At 43.7% G+C, this 20,809-nt stretch overlaps 1 protein-coding gene across 1 annotated transcript in view; it reads right to left on the bottom strand.

The window, feature by feature from the left end:
* Positions 1 to 2,125: 2,125 nt before the first annotated feature.
* Positions 2,126 to 20,809, bottom strand: part of LOC139474635 (cytoplasmic tRNA 2-thiolation protein 1-like) — a 35,798-nt gene continuing 17,114 nt past the window's right edge. Inside the window, exons 2-15 of the mRNA XM_071257722.1 lie at positions 18,047 to 18,170; positions 17,731 to 17,849; positions 16,164 to 16,220; positions 15,100 to 15,157; positions 14,312 to 14,389; positions 13,083 to 13,124; positions 11,871 to 11,920; positions 11,321 to 11,385; positions 10,020 to 10,085; positions 8,827 to 8,885; positions 6,869 to 6,928; positions 6,500 to 6,587; positions 3,137 to 3,173; positions 2,126 to 2,761 (exon numbers count right to left, since the gene is read on the bottom strand). Of these exons, the coding sequence (XP_071113823.1) occupies positions 2,516 to 2,761; positions 3,137 to 3,173; positions 6,500 to 6,587; positions 6,869 to 6,928; positions 8,827 to 8,885; positions 10,020 to 10,085; positions 11,321 to 11,385; positions 11,871 to 11,920; positions 13,083 to 13,124; positions 14,312 to 14,389; positions 15,100 to 15,157; positions 16,164 to 16,220; positions 17,731 to 17,849; positions 18,047 to 18,170 (1,149 nt within the window). The 3' untranslated portion in view covers positions 2,126 to 2,515. The remainder of the gene's footprint in view (positions 2,762 to 3,136; positions 3,174 to 6,499; positions 6,588 to 6,868; positions 6,929 to 8,826; positions 8,886 to 10,019; positions 10,086 to 11,320; positions 11,386 to 11,870; positions 11,921 to 13,082; positions 13,125 to 14,311; positions 14,390 to 15,099; positions 15,158 to 16,163; positions 16,221 to 17,730; positions 17,850 to 18,046; positions 18,171 to 20,809) is intronic.

Genomic DNA, 20,809 nt, shown 5'->3' on the forward strand with positions numbered 1-20,809 from the left:
ATGTCAAGCACGTAACACTGGTGACCTAGCTCTGATGTCAAGCATGTAACACTGGTGACACAGCCCTGATGTCAAGCATGGAACACTGGTGACCTAGCTCTGATGTCAAGCATGTAACACTGGTGACCTAGCTCTGAAGTCAAGCATGGAACACTGGTGACCTAGCTCTGATGTCAAGCATGGAACACTGGTGACACAGCCCTGATGTCAAGCATGTAACACTGGTGACCTAGCTCTGATGTCAAGATTGTAACACTGGTGACCTAGCTCTGATGTCAAGCATGTAACACTGGTGACACAGCCCTGATGTCAAGCATGTAACACTGGTGACACAGCCCTGATGTCAAGCATGGAACACTGGTGACCTAGCTCTGATGTCAAGCATGTAACACTGGTGACCTAGCTCTGAAGTCAAGCATGGAACACTGGTGACCTAGCTCTGATGTCAAGCATGTAACACTGGTGACACAGCCCTGATGTCAAGCATGGAACACTGGTGACCTAGCTCTGATGTCAAGCATGTAACACTGGTGACCTAGCCCTGATGTCAAGCATGGAACACTGGTGACCTAGCTCTGATGTCAAGATTGTAACACTGGTGACACAGCCCTGATGTCAAGCATGTAACACTGGTGACACAGCCCTGATGTCAAGCATGGAACACTGGTGACCTAGCTCTGATGTCAAGATTGTAACACTGGTGACACAGCCCTGATGTAAAGCATGTAACACTGGTGACACAGCCCTGATGTCAAGCACGTAACACTGGTGACCTAGCTCTGATGTCAAGCATGGAACACTGGTGACACAGCCCTGATGTCAAGCATGTAACACTGGTGACCTAGCTCTGATGTCAAGATTGTAACACTGGTGACACAGCCCTGATGTCAAGCATGGAACACTGGTGACCTAGCTCTGATGTCAAGCATGTAACACTGGTGACCTAGCTCTGATGTCAAGATTGTAACACTGGTGACACAGCCCTGATGTCAAGCATGGAACACTGGTGACCTAGCTCTGATGTCAAGATTGTAACACTGGTGACACAGCCCTGATGTCAAGCATGTAACACTGGTGACACAGCCCTGATGTCAAGCATGGAACACTGGTGACCTAGCTCTGATGTCAAGATTGTAACACTGGTGACACAGCCCTGATGTAAAGCATGTAACACTGGTGACACAGCCCTGATGTCAAGCATGGAACACTGGTGACCTAGCTCTGATGTCAAGCATGTAACACTGGTGACCTAGCCCTGATGTCAAGCATGGAACACTGGTGACACAGCCCTGATGTCAAGCATGTAACACTGGTGACCTAGCTCTGATGTCAAGCATGTAACACTGGTGACACAGCCCTGATGTCAAGCATGGAACACTGGTGACACAGCTCTGATGTCAAGCATGGAACACTGGTGACCTAGCTCTGATGTCAATCATGTAACACTGGTGACCTAGCTCTGATGTCAATCATGTAACACTGGTGACCTAGCTCTGATGTCAAGCATGTAACACTGGTGACCTAGCTCTGATGTCAAGCATGTAACACTGGTGACACAGCCCTGATGTCAAGCATGGAACACTGGTGACACAGCCCTGATGTCAAGCATGGAACACTGGTGACCTAGCTCTGATGTCAAGCATGGAACACTGGTGACCTAGCTCTGATGTCAAACATGTAACACTGGTGACCTAGCTCTGATGTCAAGCATGTAACACTGGTGACCTAGCTCTGATGTCAAGCATGTAACACTGGTGACACAGCCCTGATGTCAAGCATGGAACACTGGTGACCTAGCTCTGATGTCAATCATGTAACACTGGTGACACAGCCCTGATGTCAATCATGTAACACTGGTGACCTAGCTCTGATGTCAAGCATGGAACACTGGTGACCTAGCTCTGATGTCAATCATGTAACACTGGTGACACAGCCCTGATGTCAAGCATGGAACACTGGTGACCTAGCTCTGATGTCAATCATGGGTCATTGGTGACACAGCCCTGATGTCAATCATGTAACACTGGTGACCTAGCTCTGATGTCAAGCATGGAACACTGGTGACCTAGCTCTGATGTCAATCATGTAACACTGGTGACCTAGCTCTGATGTCAAGCATGGAACACTGGTGACCTAGCTCTGATGTCAATCATGTAACACTGGTGACCTAGCTCTGATGTCAATCATGGGTCATTGGTGACACAGCCCTGATGTCAAGCATGGAACACTGGTGACCTAGCTCTGATGTCAAGCATAGCACACTGGTGACCTAGCTCTGATGTCAATCATGGGTCATTGGTGACACAGCCCTGATGTCAAGCATGGAACACTGGTGACCTAGCTCTGATGTCAAGCATAGCACACTGGTGACCTAGCTCTGATGTCAATCATGGGTCATTGGTGACACAGCCCTGATGTCAAGCATGTAACACTGGTTATCTCTAATGACACAAAAGGAATGTTCATTTGTCGATGTTGCTGTCAGATACCTTATAGTTACAGTTTCTCCAGGACATCAGAAATCTATATCAGCAACAGTTGGCTTCCTTCTGTCCAGCTGCAACTTATTCAGTTCATCTTCACAACCAGCGACAGGCAACACCTTCAGGTCTGCTGTAGTGCTGTCCACACAACTAGTGTCAGACTGACAGCTACAGGCTACTCCACATGACTTTCCTGCAACAACGACATCCATCTCACCAGACCCCGGGACGGAGGTAGAAATACTCTCAGCTTCTTCTCGAGCCAGCTTGTCTGCCAGCTGAGGACAAATTAAGGTCTAATCACACCATGCCCACAAAGACAATGTTTCAGCTTTGCAAATGTCATTATTAACAGCATTTAGACCTAAGAAAGTTACATGCGCTTCCAATCTTATCATCCAAGAGTAATCTGTCCGTAGAACAGGACTTTTCATCAGAACCAAGAACCATGTCTGTTTCACAACTTAGTGGCTGCATACAATTAACCATTGACAAGCTGTATCAATCTTCTGTCCCCAGACATCAGCACACATCAATAGGTTCCACTGTACAGGCCTTCACAATCCCATTTAATTTTCTGCATTATTATTTAGCTTGTACTGCATGAGTTGTCTCCCTTTGACCCTAATGTTGCTTTAATGACGACATCTTACCTTCCTTCTCTCCTTGTGCTCCTTGCCAATCCCGAGTCTGGGGGAAGCAGACGTACACAGTGTTAGTGGGAGACAGAACAACATGTCACCAACACACCCACGGTCCCCACAGGTTTATAGGTGTTTAGTTCCCTGGCTGGACTTCACTGCCATGTTTCCATGACCACAGTGAGTGAGTGAGTCAAAATCAGCAGTATTTCTGCCATGTCATGACTATAACAAGTCCTACATTAATAATAAATACATTTAGACTATATAAACACCTATCACATATAAACTGTTATGTAACCATGTAAACAGATATCACTTAATAGGGTCACAGGCAGACACAATGACAGGAATTTTAGATAACTGACCCTTGGTTTCAGCTTTTGAACTTACAGATTTAAATAAAACAAAATCACAGCTACTCTTCTTTCATATCAACGTATATCAATCTCCTACAGTGGATAGCAGACACCTGCAGACTAGTAATAAAGTTGATATCATATAATATTTTGTGACTTGGCACTAACTGTTTCTGTCACACACAGAGAGACAGACATGAGAGAGGCAGACAAGAGAGAGGCAGACAAGAGAGAGGAAGACATGAGAGAGGCAGACAAGAGAGAGGCAGACATGAGAGAGGCAGACAAGAGAGAGGCAGACATGAGAGAGGCAGACAAGTGAGAGGCAGACATGAGAGAGGAAGTCATAAGAGAGAGGCAGACATGAGAGAGGCAGACATGAGAGAGGCAGACAAGAGAGAGGCAGACAAGAGAGAGGCAGACATGAGAGAGGCAGACAAGAGAGAGGCAGACATGAGAGAGGCAGACATATGAGAGGAAGTCATAAGGGAGAGGCAGACATCAGAGAAGAAGTCATAAGAGAGAGGCAGACATAAGAGAAGAAGTCATAAGGGAGAGGCAGACATCAGAGAAGAAGTCATTAGAGAGAGGCAGACATGAGAGAGGCAGACAAGAGAGAGGCAGACATGAGAGAGGCAGACATGAGAGAGGAAGTCAAAAGAGAGAGGCAGACATGAGAGAGGCAGACATAAGAGAGAGGCAGACATGAGAGAGGCAGACATAAGAGAGAGGCAGACATAAGAGAGAGGCAGACAAGAGAGAGGCAGACATGAGAGAGGCAGACATATGAGAGGAAGTCATAAGAGAGGCAGACATAAGAGAGCGGCAGACATGAGAGAGACAGACATCAGAGAGGAAGTCATAAGAGAGAGGCAGACATAAGAGAGAGGCAGACATAAGAGAGGAAGTCATAAGAGAGAGGCAGACATAAGAGAAGAAGTCATAAGGGAGAGGCAGACATCAGAGAAGAAGTCATAAGAGAGAGGCAGACATGAGAGAGGCAGACAAGAGAGAGGCAGACATGAGAGAGGCAGACATGAGAGAGGAAGTCAAAAGAGAGAGGCAGACATGAGAGAGGAAGTCATAAGAGAGGCAGACATGAGAGAGGAAGTCATAAGAGAGCGGCAGACATGAGAGAGGAAGTCATAAGAGAGAGGCAGACATGAGAGAGAGGCAGACATGAGAGAGGCAGACATCAGAGAAGAAGTCATAAGAGAGAGGCAGACATAAGAGAAGAAGTCATAAGGGAGAGGCAGACATCAGAGAAGAAGTCATAAGAGAGAGGCAGACATGAGAGAGGCAGACATGAGCGAGACAGACATAAGAGAGAGCCAGGCGTGAGAGAGGCAGACATGAGAGAGGAGTGAGTGAGTGAGTGAGTTGGGTTTAACACCGCTTTTAACAGTGTTCCAGTTATATCGCGGCGTGTCAGCTTAATGTTGGAGGAAAGCCCTAAGTGATGCAGGTCTTACCAGTTCAGTGAAACCCACGAGCACGGGTATTGTGCTGACAAACCTAGAAACATAATCGGGGCGAAACGGGATTCGAACCCACAAACATAGGTTTCTGGCGTGCCCAAGGGATGCAACTAGAAGAAGCGCCTTAGAAGACTGGGCCACCCGTGCCCCCACATGAGAGAGGATGTCATAAGAGAGAGGCAGACATGAGAGCCAGACATGAGAAAGGGAGGCATGAGACAGAGGCATACATGTGAGAGAGAGGCAGAGGTTCACCTACTGTAGCAGACATGAGAGAGAGACAGATGAGAGAGGCAGAGATTCACCTACTGTAGCAGACATGAGAGAGAGACAGATGAGAGAGGCAGAGATTCACCTACTGTAGCAGACATGAGAGAGAGACAGATGAGAGAGGCAGAGATTCACCTACTGTAGCAGACATGAGAGAGAGACAGTGATGAGGGAGGCAGAGATTCACCTAGTGTAGCAGGCATGAGAGAGAGACAGATGAGAGAGGCAGAGATTCACCTACTGTAGCAGACATGAGAGAGAGGCAGACATGAGAGAGGCAGAGATTCACCTACTGTAGGAGACATGAGAGAGAGACAGTGATGAGAGAGGCAGAGATTCACCTACTGTAGCAGGCATCAGAGAGGCAGACATGAGAGAGAGGCAGAGATTCATCTAGTGTAGCAGACATGAGAGAGAGACAGTGATGAGAGAGGCAGAGGTGCACCTACTGTAGCAGGCATGAGAGAGGCAGACATGAGAGAGAGGCAGAGATTCATCTAGTGTAGCAGACATGAGAGAGAGACAGTGATGAGAGAGGCAGAGATTCACCTAGTGTAGCAGACATGAGAGAGAGACAGAGATGAGAGAGGCAGAGATTCACCTAGTGTAGCAGACATGAGAGAGAGGCAGACATGAGAGAGAGGCATAGATTCACCTACTGTAGGAGACATGAGAGAGAGACAGTGATGAGAGAGGCAGAGATTCACCTACTGTAGCAGGCATCAGAGAGGCAGACATGAGAGAGAGGCAGAGATTCATCTAGTGTAGCAGACATGAGAGAGAGACAGTGATGAGAGAGGCAGAGGTGCACCTACTGTAGCAGGCATGAGAGAGGCAGACATGAGAGAGAGGCAGAGATTCATCTAGTGTAGCAGACATGAGAGAGAGACAGTGATGAGAGAGGCAGAGATTCACCTAGTGTAGCAGACATGAGAGAGAGACAGAGATGAGAGAGGCAGAGATTCACCTAGTGTAGCAGACATGAGAGAGAGACAGAGATGAGAGAGGCAGAGATTCACCTAGTGTAGCAGACATGAGAGAGAGACAGAGATGAGAGAGGCAGAGATTCACCTAGTGTAGCAGACATGAGAGAGAGGCAGACATGAGAGAGAGGCAGAGATTCATCTAGTGTAGCAGACATGAGAGAGAGGCAGAGATTCATCTAGTGTAGCAGACATGAGAGAGAGGCAGATGAGAGAGGCAGAGATTCAGCTAGTGTAGCAGACATGAGAGAGAGGCAGACATGAAAGAGGCCGAGGTCCACCTACCGCGGCAGTCCTCGGTTCAGTCCCTCCAGAAGGACGCAGGCTTTACACACAGGGTTGCTAGACATGTAGCCGCACCGTGAACACTGACCTGCAGGAGAAGACTGACATCATCAATAACGGCGGACCTACCACACAACACCTGACAGACAGATGAAACATGAGCAGTGAGCTAGTTTGTATATAGGGTTGTCCCGCATTCTCTCCATAAACTCACCTGTGTTGATTCACTCAAACAGACAGTTATTTACTGACTTTGTTCTGGGTAAGGACCATGTTTCAACCATCATTACTGAGTCAGCAAATTGCACAGAGGAGGGCAAGCTCATCATGTTCATTTTTTTCTGAGAACAATAAGGGGAGACCACTCACCCTGTACTGGCATTCTAACCTCCTTCTTCACTGACAGACTCTCGCCGGAGTGGATGATGTCTGAAAATACAGTAAAATGTGGTTATCTTAGTCAGATAGTTATCCAGAGAGTCACATAATTATCTCGTGATTCACACAGTTATCTAGGGAGTCACAGAGTTATCTAGTCAGTCACAAGGTTATCTAGAGAGTCACAAAGTTATCTAGAGAGTCACACAGTTATCTAGAGAGTCATATAGTCATCTAGTCAGTCACATGGTTATCTAGAGAGTCACACAGTTATCTAGTCAGTCACACAGTCATCTAGTCAGTCACACAGTTATCTAGAGAGTCACATAGTTATCTAGAGAGTCACATAGTTATCTAGAGAGTCACACAGTTATCTAGAGAGACACACAGTTATCCATAGAGTCACACAGTTATCTAGTCAGTCACATAGTTATCTAGAGAGTCACAGAGTTATCTAGAGAGTCACATAGTTATCTAGAGAGTCACACAGTTATCTAGTCAGTCACACAGTTATCTAGTCAGTCATACAGTTATCTAGTCAGTCACACAGTTATCTAGAGAGTCACACAGTTATCTAGAGAGTCACATAGTTATCTAGAGAGTCACAGTTATCTAGTCAGTCACACAGTTATCTAGAGAGTCACACAGTTATCTAGAGAGTCACACAGTTATCTAGAGAGTCACACAGTCATCTAGTCAGTCACAAAGTTATCTAGAGAGTCACACAGTTATCTAGTCAGTCACACAGTTATCTAGAGAGTCACACAGTTATCTAGAGAGTCACATAGTTATCTAGAGAGTCACAGTTATCTAAAGAGTCACACAGTTATCTAAAGAGTCACACAGTCATCTAGTCAGTCACACAGTTATCTAGAGAGTCACACAGTTATCTAGAGAGTCACAGTTATCTAGAGAGTCACATAGTTATCTAGAGAGTCACACAGTTATCTAGAGAGTCACACAGTTATCTAGAGAGTCACACATTTATCTAGTCAGTCATATAGTTATCTAGAGAGTCACGCAGTTATCTAGAGAGTTACATAGTTATGTAGAGAGTCACACAGTTATCTAGTCAGTCACATAGTCATCTAGTCAGTCACATAGTTATCTAGAGAGTCACACAGTTATCTAGAGAGTCACACAGTTATCTAGAGTCACACAGTTATCTAGAGAGTCACATAGTTATCTAGAGAGTCACACAGTTATCTAGAGAGTTACATAGTTATGTAGAGAGTCACACAGTTATCTAGTCAGTCACATAGTCATCTAGTCAGTCACATAGTTATCTAGAGAGTCACACAGTTATCTAGAGAGTCACACAGTTATCTAGAGAGTCACATAGTTATCTAGAGAGTCACACAGTCATCTAGTCAGTCACATAGTTATCTAGAGAGTCACACAGTTATCTAGAGAGTCACATAGTTATCTAGAGAGTCACACAGTTATCTAGAGAGTCACATAGTTATCTAGAGAGTCACACAGTCATCTAGTCAGTCATATAGTCATCTGGTTAGTCACATAGTTATCTAGAGAGTCACACAGTTATCTAGAGAGTCACATAGTTATCTAGAGAGTCACACAGTTATCCATAGAGTCACACAGTTATCTAGTCAGTCACATAGTTATCCAGAGAGTCATATAGTCATCTAGTCAGTCACAGAGTTATCTAGAGAGTCACATAGTTACCTAGAGAGTCACACAGTTATCTAGTCAGTCATATAGTCATCTAGTCAGTCACATAATTATCTAGAGAGTCACACATTTATGTAGAGAGTCACATAGTTATCTAGAGAGTCACACAGTTATCCATAGAGTCACACAGTTATCTAGTCAGTCACACAGTTATCTAGGGAGTCATATAGTCATCTAGTCAGTCACAGAGTTATCTAGAGAGTCACATAGTTATCTAGAGAGTCACACAGTTATCTAGCCACCACTACTGCACTGACCTATGATAGCACTGGGACGTATCTTCTCAAGGTCCTTAATATATGCTCGAGCAAATCCCCTGAAACAAAAAAGTCAACCCAACATTACGTTCACCAACATTGTGTTCACCAACATTGTGTTCACCAACATTGTGTTCACCAACATTACGTTCACCAACATTGTGTTCACCAACATTGTGTTCACCAACATTATGTTCACCAACATTGGGTTCACCAACATTGCGTTCACCAACACTGTGTTCACCAACATTGCGTTCACCAACACTGCGTTCTCCAACATTACCATCAAACATCACGTTCACCAACATTACATTCACCATCCCAACATTATGTTCACCAACATTGCGTTCACCAACATTGCGTTCACCATCCAAACATTATGTTCACCAACATTGCGTTCACCAACATAACGTTCACCAACATTGCGTTCACCAACATTATGTTCACCAACATCACGTTCACCTACATTGCGATCACCAACCCAACATAATGTTTACCAACATTGTGTTCACCAACACTGCGTTCACCATCCCAACAGTATGTTCACCAACATTGTGTTCACCAACATTGCTTTCACCATCCCAACATTATGTTCACCAACATTGCGTTCACCAACATTGCGTTCACGAACATTACGTTCACCAACATCACGTTAACCAACATTACATTCACCATCCCAACAGTATGTTTACCAACATTGTGTTCACAACATTGCGTTCACCATCCCAACATTATGTTCACCAACATTGCGTTCACCAACATTACGTTCACCAACATTGCATTCACTATCTCAACATTATGTTCACCAACATCACATTCGCCATCATTGCATTCACCAACCCAACATTGTGTTCACTGACATTACGTTCACAACCCAACATTGTGTTCACCAACCCAACATTATGTTCACTAACATCACGTTCACCAACCCAACATTTTGCTAACCAACAATACGTTCACCAACATTTGTCTTCAGTACCGGTGGCACAAAGTCTTAGCACGCCATCCCAGACAACAATATCACAGTTGATTACGCTGGTGTGTGCGGTGTGTCCGACACCCCAGAATTCATTGAACTTGTCACAGACTTAGATCAGAAATAGAAACGTCCACCACCACTATCACAGACATCTCTACTGATGACAACACATCACAATTAAGGAGGATAGCTACACTCTGTGGGACTTATCTACCTGTAGGCGTTGGGAGAATAAATACACTCTGTCGAGAAGTAGTCCAGTTTCTTGAAGTAGGCGTACCTGTAATATACAGAGGACATTCCATGTGTTGAGAAAACAAATATTTTCACGAGTGGCAAAGTGACAATAGTTCCGTCAAAGTGTTAAGTGTCACAAATCACACTGAAGTATATATAAATGAGACAGATACACAATAACTGACAATATTGGTCTCAGTGCAGTGGAAGAACAGTGACATTTAATCAAGAACCAACCTGTGGATGAAGTTATAGTTCCTTACAGCTTCAGTCTACTAAGATACTCAGATTTTGCGACTAATGAATTAGAGTGAATGAGTGAGTTGGGTTTAACGCCGCTTTTAACAGTATCTAATGAATTAGAAGTGTGGTCAGTCAGGGGTAGACTTCCCTCTGTGTTGCCAGCAGGCCCTGGCAGGTCTTCTGGACACTGACCAGCTACTGATGGCCATACAGGCCAGCACGTTTGACTTCAGTTCCTTTCAACAATAACTTGTTGTTTTGGCCAGGTTTCCTCTTGAACCTACCCATCTTCCCAAGGCAAGGGAGTTAACCGACTCTAAACCCCAGTTTCCACCCTTGCCGTATTAGGCTGGAATTTCTGGGCTTGATAGTAGCGCCACCAGTTCCTATTATGAGTTATGTCCCTCCTTTTGGCAATCAGATCCACCTCTCATATATCCCTTGCATTTGCTTCAAACAAAATGGCGGCACCCAGCCAAGACCAAGATCGATGATCAAGATATATATCTTTTTATAAACGGGACTTATCTGGCAGAGTGCATCAAATCATGTGGGCAGCTTGATTATACACATGAAAAGATTTGGAAAATATCTGTTGATTATGAGTTGATGGTACACATCCTTTGTGAATCCTGCAGTTGGGCAAAATCTGCACTTTGACAGCTGTGTTGTTTACGAAAGGGATATTGATTTCTTTACGCTAATTGATTGGACTATGCATAAACTCATTAGTCCAAAATACAACTCCATAATTGCAGACTAGTTCGGCAAGAGTGGAAACTGGACTTTTACAGTCAGTTACCTCCCTTGCCTCAGGAAGATAGAACCTACCCAAGTCATGGCGACCCTATGCAGCAACACAAGCGTTGTTTCACAGACTTCTTATCAAGTGGTATTTACCCAAGGTCCCAGGTTTACAGATGCATCATACAATCTGTATGAAATGCAATAACATTGAGCGACAAGTCAAATGTTTAAAGGGAGGTTAGTCTGTCAGTGTTATCAGTGGGAATGAAGAAGAAAAGTGATACTCACATGACAATCTCCTTCTCATAGGTGTATTTGAATGGTTTACACCTGGGCAGAGCTCCATCCGTTCCCTAAAAAGACACAGAGAACAAAATCATACTCCAACCTGTCCCAAGGGAACAGCACTGATGTCCCAACACGCCCTGGAGGAGAAAGTGAGTTGGGTTTGGCACCACTTTTAACAATATTCCAGTTATATCATGGTGTTTCAGCTTAATGTGGGAAGAAATCCCCAAGTGATGCAGGTTTCAGACATTTACCACTTTGGTGAACCCCTCAAGCATGGGTATGGCGCTGACAATCCAAGAAACCTAATCTGGGTGAATCAGGATTCGAACCCACAATCATAGCTGTATGGTGTGTCCAAGGGACGCAACTCTGCAGTGAGAATAGCACACTCCAGCAAGTCCTACTAGAGGAACAATTACACACACATGCACACGCATGCACGCATGCACGCACGTACACACACACACACCTCAAGGCCCATGTTCTACATGGGACATTTTCCTAAGCTACAATACATTGATAACACTGTACCAGCCCTAGGACTCACGGTTGTAATGGCTGTACATCTCCGCAACCTTGCAATGTCACCACGTAAAACTGAAAATAAACAACGTGTGAGGTGAATGTGAGATTCACACCACAGGGAGAAAGAGCAGACAAACATGAAAACTCTTCATTGTGTGTCACAGTTCACAGGTCAGCATAGTACTATCTACAATGAAGGCTGAAGGCTCACCCAACACCATTAATACTTCTTATACTGAGGACTCACCCAATACCAGTAATACTACTTATACTGAGGACTCACGGAACACCAGTAATACTACTAATACTGAGGACTCACCCAACACCAGTAATACTTCTTATACTGAGGACTCACCCAACACCAGTAATACTACTTATACTGAGGACTCACAGAACACCAGTAATACTTCTTATACTGAGGACTCAAAGAACACAAGTAATACTACTTATACTGAGGACTCACCCAACAGCAGTAATACTTCTTATACTGAGGACTCACCCAACACCAGTAATACTTCTTATACTGAGGACTCACCCAACACCGGTTAGATCGCTGACTTTGTGTGCTGGCGATTAGGTGCCTCACCCTGGCAGGTGTGGGTTCGAATCCCGCACGGGACTCAACCCAAAAATGTACTAGAATCTGTACTTTACTAAGAAAGTATTATCCCAAATATAACATTAGTTACATTTGACCACTTTCTAAATGGCATTGTGTATTCATAGCTTTCGGCCATGGGAGCCGTGCCAATTTACACTTGCCAGAGGTGTACTCAAAGTACGTGATCTAGACTACCAGTTGTCGGACTTTCATTTTTGTGGAAGGCTCGGTGGCTGAGTGGGTTAGATCGCTGACTTTGTGTGCTGGCGATTAGGTGCCTCACCCTGGCAGGTGTGGGTTCGAATCCCGCACGGGACTCAACCCAAAAATGTACTAGAATCTGTACTTTACTAAGAAAGTGTTATCCCAAATATAACATTAGTTACACCAGTAATACTTCTTATACTGAGGACTTACCCAACACCAGTAATACTTCTTATACTGAGGACTCACCCAACACCAGTAATACTACTTATACTGAGGACTCACCAAACACCAGTAATACAACTTATACTGAAGACTCATCGAACACCAGTAATACTTCTTATACTGAGGACTCACCCAACACCAGTAATACAACTTATACTGAAGACTCATCGAACACCAGTAATACTTCTTATACTGAGGACTCACCATTCATAATCACTGTCTCTGCTATGTCATCAGCATTGTGGCCTGAAACAAAAACATTGAGATAAACCACCTGCAATGTCTCCACTAAAATCTGTACATCACCTGCCAAGTCTCAATACATCATCCACCAAGTCTCCACTAACATCAATACATCATCTTCCAAGTCTCCACTAACATCAATACATCATCTTCCAGGTCTCCACTAACATCAATTCATCATCCACCAAGTCTTCACTAACATCAATACATCATCTTCCAAGTCTCCACTAACATCAATACATCATCTTCCAAGTCTCCACTAACATCAATACATCATCCACCAAGTCTCCACTAACATCAATACATCATCCACCAAGTCTCCTATAACATCAATACATCATCTACCAGGTCTCCACTAACATCAATACATCATCTTCCAAGTCTCCACTAACATCAATACATCATCTTCCAAGTCTCCACTAACATCAATACATCATCTTCCAAGTCTCCACTAACATCAATACATCATCTTCCAAGTCTCCACTAACATCAATACATCATCTTCCAAGTCTCCACTAACTTCAATACATCATCTTCCAAGTCTCCACTAACATCAATACATCATCTTCCAAGTCTCCACTAACATCAATACATCATCCACCAAGTCTCCTATAACATCAATACATCATCTACCAGGTCTCCACTAACATCAATACATCATCTTCCAAGTCTCCACTAACATCAATACATCATCTTCCAAGTCTCCACTAACATCAATACATCATCTTCCAAGTCTCCACTAACATCAATACATCATCTTCCAAGTCTCCACTAACATCAATACATCATCTTCCAAGTCTCCACTAACATCAATACATCATCTTCCAAGTCTCCACTAACTTCAATACATCATCGTCCAAGTCTCCACTAACATCAATACATCATCTTCCAAGTCTCCACTAACATCAATACATCATCCACCAAGTCTCCACTAACATCAATACATCATCTTCCAAGTCTCCACTAACATCAATACATCATCTTCCAAGTCTCCACTAACTTCAATACATCATCGTCCAAGTCTCCACTAACATCAATACATCATCTTCCAAGTCTCCACTAACATCAATACATCATCGTCCAAGTCTCCACTAACATCAATACATCAGCCGTCAGGTCAAAACAGATAGTACACCATGAAACAACACAACCTATCTATCATTCCACTTTCTGCATGCCGACTCTCTCACCTGTCACAATTTTGTCCACCTTGAGTATCATTGCTCCTCTGTCCAAAGCCTGGCGCCGAAACACTCCACAGAATGTACCTGTAACCACAGTAACAGTAGAATAGGAACCGGAGAAGACGTGTTACCTTTGTGACTTCTGTCCATCTTTTTGTCAACAGAGGACAATTATATGTAAATCAGCATGCCTCATCTTCAGTCTGCTCAATGTTTATGACGTGAAATGCTGCAAATGTTCTTACAGTTCTGTAATATCGTAACAAGTTTATTTTTAGTGGTATTTTTAGTGGTATTTTTAGTGGTATTCACTCACATGGTATGCATGTGCACTCTTCTGTGAAGAATTATGTTTCTGGTGTTCACGTGCAAAATGGTCCACAAGCAGGCCATGTGTTTGGGTTCTCGCCCAGTTTTGATTAGCGATAAACCTCCCAACCCCCAGGCAATCAGTGTGAGTAATCTAATTACTGTACTACTGTGGTATATATGCTCTTATCAAATGTGCCTTCATATTTATCGTGGTATATGAACGTCTTGTTGTTTGGTAAACTTTAGAAACACTCTCACGTCTCGACATTCCGTTTCACATGCATACTCAATACTGAATATACCCATCATAGTTATTGGCTGTTTAGTTTGTATCAGCCATTTACCCTCTAAAAGTGTCAGGAACATCAAATACAACAAAGGTTAAGCTGCCTTGTGTACATTGTTCAGTAAGGCTCCCGACCCGGGGTTATCTAAACCACCAGATCCCCTCCTGGGGTTAGGCAGAACAAATAATATCTCACAGTTATTCTTGAGGCCGATCTGTTTGACAATTGCATCCATCGTCCACCCGTAAAGTTCCTGAAAATCAGATATCCATAACATAATCAGTTTTACACAACAAACTACCATGTTAATCCAGTATCTAACACAGGCAGACATATCAACAATTTCATGACAATGTTCATAGGCCACATAATGATCCCCTTCCCTCCCTAAAGAGTTATCTCCCCTTGGTCACATATGTTCATCTCTTACAGACAATGACTCCACCGCAAACATGCTTCCTACGTTTCCCTTCGCATAACTCTGCTAAAAAAATGTCTTTCTGTTCCAATTCCGCCGCTCACAACATTCAGACTTGACTTAACATGATCAGTGACACGTGCATGAACACACAATGCCATGTAGAAAGTGGTCAAATGTAAGTGGTAGTTCGAATCTCGAATGGGACTCAACCCAAAAAGTACAAGATGCTGTACTTAACTAAGAAAGGGTTATCCCAAAAATAACATTTGTTACATTTGATCACTTTCTAAATGGCATTGTGTTGCATAGCTTTTGGCCATTGGATCCATGCTAATTTACACTTGTCAGAGGGGTACACAAAGTAAGCGATCTAGACACGTGAAGATTCCGGGGTAGAATAGGTCTTCAGCAACCCATGCATGCCGTAAAAGGCGACTATGCTTGTCGTAAAAGGCTTTCTGATTTGGTTGATGCATGTCATTGATCCCAAATGCGTGGATCTATGCTCATGATATTAATCACTAGATTGTTTGGTCCAGACTTGATTATTTACAGACTGACGTCATAAAGCTGGAATATTGCAGAGTGCGGAGTTAAACAACAAACCAAACAAAACCATAAAGACTACCAGTTGTCAGACTTTCATTTTTTTTGGAAGCATCGGTGGCCGAGTGGGTTAGATCGCTGATGTTGTGTGCTGGCGATTAGGTGCCTCACTCTGGCAGAATCCCAGATGGGACTCAACCCCAAAAGGACTTGAATCTGTACTTTTCTAAGAAAGTGTTATCCCTAAAATGATATTCGTTACAGCAACATATGCAGGTTGAAACCTACGGACCTCGTACGAGACGATCTTGAGGGGCAGGTCGTACTGCTGCTGGTTCCTCTTGACAGTCTGTAAACAAAAGAGAATTCTGTAGAGTGAAAGAGTCTATGTTGTTAACAAATACAATATTCAGGCTACAAATATTGCAGACCTGTAAATCATCAACTCCAAACTAGGCAAAACACCTCTAAATTATGTTGACGCATCTCCAGTGAATCATCCTTGTAGCCTGTGACCCCCTTGTTTACAGACAGTATCAGGTACACCAACCTGTGACCCCCTCGTCTACAGACAGTCTCAGGTACACCGACCTGTGACGCCCTCGTCTACAGACAGTATCAGGTACATGTACCTGTGACCCCCTTGTTTACAGACAGTATCAGGTACACAAACCTGTGACCCCCTCGTCTACAGACAGTATCAAGTACACCAACCTGTGACCCCCTCGTCTACAGACAGTATCAGGTACATGTACCTGTGACCCCCTTGTTTACAGACAGTATCAGGTACACCAACCTGTGACCCCCTCGTCTACAGACAGTATCAAGTACACCAACCAGTGACCCCCTCGTCTACAGACAGCATCAGGTACATGTACCTGTGACCCCCTCATCTACAGACAGTATCAAGTACACCAACCTGTGACCCCCTCGTCTACAGACAGTATCAGGTACACCAACCTGTGACCCCCTCGTCTACAGACAGTATCAAGTACACCAACCAGTGACCCCCTCGTCTACAGACAGCATCAGGTACATGTACCTGTGACCCCCTCGTCTACAGACAGTATCAGGTACACCTACCTGTGACCCCCTCGTCTACAGACAGTATCAGGTACACCAACCTGTGACCCCCTCGTCTACAGACAGTATCAGGTACACCAACCTGTGACGCCCTCGTCTACAGCAGTATCAGGTACACCGACCTGTGACCCCCTCGTCTACAGACAGTACCAGGTACACCGACCTGTGACCCCCTCGTCTACAGACAGTATCAGGTACACCGACCTGTGACCCCCTCGTCTACAGACAGTATCAGGTACACCCACCTGTGACCCCCTCGTCTACAGACAGCATCAGGTTCACCAACCTGTGACGCCCTCGTCTACAGCAGTATCAGGTACACCAACCTGTGACCCCCTCGTCTACAGACAGTATCAGGTACACCAACCTGTGACGCCCTCGTCTACAGACAGTATCAGGTACACCAACCTGTGACCCCCTCGTCTACAGACAGTATCAGGTACACCAACCTGTGACCCCATCATCTACAGACAGTATCAGGTACACCGACCTGTGACCCCCTCGTCTACAGACAGTATCAGGTACACCGACCTGTGACCCCCTCGTCTACAGACAGTATCAGGTACACCGACCTGTGACCCCCTCGTCTACAGACAGTATCAGGTACACCAACCTGTGAGCCCTCGTCTACAGACAGTATCAGGTACACCGACCTGTGACCCCCTCGTCTACAGACAGTATCAGGTACACCCACCTGTGACCCCCTCGTCTACAGACAGTATCAGGTACACCTTCCTGTGACCCCCTCGTCTACAGACAGTATCAGGTACATGTACCTCCAGTGAGTCATCCCTGTAGCCTGTGATCCCCTCGTCTACAGACAGCAGGATCAGCTGTACGTTGTAGTTGTATCTCTGGTTGAGCAGTTTCAACACGTACGCCAGGACGGTGGAGTCTGGTCAATGAGAACGCAGGCTGTTATACACGTTGTATGCTGTCATACATGTTGAGATGTAACACAATACAGATAGGATTCAATCAATTATGAATTCACTTAACTATTAATCTCACCGCCATTTTGTGATACACATTTTGACATTTTTCAGTGAAAGAATATGTCACAAGATGCCGATGAAGTCATATCTATCTCACCCTTGCCGCCAGATGCTCCCACAGCGATTGTCTCCCCTGGCGTGAACAGCCCAGCCGAGGTGATGGTGTGGTGGACCTCCTCCTCGAAGGCGGAAAAGAAGCAGTCCTTGCACAGAGCATCCCCCTACAAGCAGAGATACCATCTGTAGACTGGAGCCTCACAAAGCATCTTATAGCAAGTAGATACCAAGTAGACTGGTACCCTGTCAAACAGGTCATACATTAATACCAAGCAGACTGGTGCCAAGTCAAACAGCTCATAGATTAATACCATGTAGACAGAAGCCCAGTCAAACAAGTCATAGATTTATACCATGTAGACTGGCACCCAGTCAACAAGTCATATATTAATACTAAGTAGACTGGCACCCAGTCAAACAGCTCATAGATTAATACCATGTAGACAGAAGCCCAGTCAAACAGCTCATAGATTAATACCAAGTAGACAGGAGCCCAGTCAAACAAGTCATAGATTAATACTTTGTAGACTGGCAACCAGTCAAACAGCTCATAGATTAATACCATGTAGACTGGCACCCAGTCAAACAAGTCATAGATTAATACTAAGTAGACTGGCACCCAGTCAAACAGCTCATAGATTAATACTAAGTAGACTGGCACCCAGTCAAACAGCTCATAGATCATATGTCTGTTGCAGTTCTTGTTTTGTCATTATCCTTCCACAATCCCCCAACAAATCTCTCACAATTACAATTCCAGATTCTACCCAACATTCTCTTGTCTCCTTCCTCACACCATTCGGTTCTTGATCCGCACCTTCCGCTTGCCTGTTAGAAATATCTCCACTTCAGTTTGGCTTCAAAATGTTGCTTTTCAGGATGATCATACCTATTATCCAACATTTGACAGCCTAAATTGCCAATTTCTTTATCATTTCTCTTTCATAATTATTTCTCTAAAAAATAATTTCTTTTTCGAATAATCTCTTGAAATCTGAAATCTGCATTATATTATATTTCATCCATCGCAGTCATTATGTGGATTGGCAGACATATTTTTTCCAAAAATCAGATGCAACATGTCTCTCCTTATCTATGGCTTATGATACAATTTTGTGATCTGATTTTATGCTTGGAATAATAATTGACAAAATACATCTAGTGACTACAGACTTGGTTACTGAGAAATAATCTATCCCAGACTGAGTTGTATTATTTAGTCAATTTGCGTTCTTGAGTTTGCTTTTCTCTCCATATAGCCTATCTGTAAGTGTAAGCTCCAATTTAACAATAAGCTTAGCTAACGATTCACTTGTTTTTGTTGATAAACCTAATCTATCCTTTAATAGATTAAGAACAGTGTTAAAGTCTCCACCAATAACTGTGCTATCCCTTTCTACAAATGTTTTAAATTGGTCACCTTGAATAACTCTAAAACAACTCTCTGTCTTTTTCATTACTTGGGGCATACACATTTACCATTGTCTCAGTACGCCCTTCATGCTCTGTCTCTAACTCTGTCTCTAGCATCTAACTCTGTCTCTAGCATCTAACTCTGTCTCTAGCATCTAATTCTGTATCTAACATCTAACTCTGTATCTAGCATCTAACTCTGTCTCTAGCATCTAATTCTGTATCTAACATCTAACTCTGTATCTAGCATCTAACTCTGTCTCTAACATCTAACTGTCTCTAGCATCTAATTCTGTATCTAACATCTAACTCTGTATCTAGCATCTAACTCTGTCTCTAGCATCTAACTCTGTCTCTAGCATCTAACTCTGTCTCTAGCATCTAACTCTGTATCTAGCATCTAACTCTGTCTCTAGCATCTAACTCTGTATCTAGCATCTAACTATGTATCTAACATCTAACTCTGTATCTAGCATCTAACTGTCTCTAGCATCTAACTCTGTATCTAGCATCTAACTCTGTCTCTAGCATCTAACTCTGTATCTAGCATCTAACTCTGTATCTAGCATCTAACTATGTATCCAGCATCTAACTCTGTATCTAGCATCTAACTGTATCTAGCATCTAACTCTGTATCTAGCATCTAACTCTGTATCTAACATCACCAACCTTCCCTTGTTATCAGTGGTACCAGAAGTAACTTGGAGTTGTCTCCCCTTAATCAAAACAGCTGTTCCCCGGCTATCTGATGTACCATGACAAAAATATATTTGATTATTTCTGCCCCACTGCCGTCTCCAAAATGTTTTATCTTCTATAACACTGAGTCTTTTGAAACATATAAATATCTGCATTTGGATTTTTCAAACATGAGTACTTCTCTCCTCTAGCTTTTATCCCGATGTAATAATCTTAACCATGGTGAGCTACAATAACTAGAGTGAGTGAGTGTGTGAGTGAGTTTAGTTTAACGGTGTGTCAGCTTAATATGGAAGGAAAGCCCAAAGTGATGCAGGTCTCACACGTTTACCAGTTCGGTGAAACCCAAGAGCACGGGTATTGTGCTGACAAACCTAGAAACATATTCGGGGCGAATAGGGATTCAAACCCACAATCATAGGTTTCAACTCTGCACAGCTAATCGCGGCGCCTTAGACGGCTGGGCCACCCGTGCACCAACAATATCTAGAACTAATCACAAATATGTACCAAAATAGAACATAAACAAAATGGAAACAAGCTACCAAAGTTAACTCCTGCTGAGACCCTAATGTGAAGGTTTCAGCTGAGTATACTTAACTGATAAGGGAGAACAAAGCTTACACTCAAACCTCCTGGCAGCATCAAAATATAATAGCCAATAATCCAGCAATCCAATTTCTGGTCTTAA

The sequence above is a fragment of the Haliotis cracherodii genome, unplaced genomic scaffold (genome assembly GCF_022045235.1).
Source record: "Haliotis cracherodii isolate W230 unplaced genomic scaffold, xgHalCrac1.p SCAF_3, whole genome shotgun sequence".
NCBI classification, from domain to species: domain Eukaryota; kingdom Metazoa; phylum Mollusca; class Gastropoda; order Lepetellida; family Haliotidae; genus Haliotis; species Haliotis cracherodii.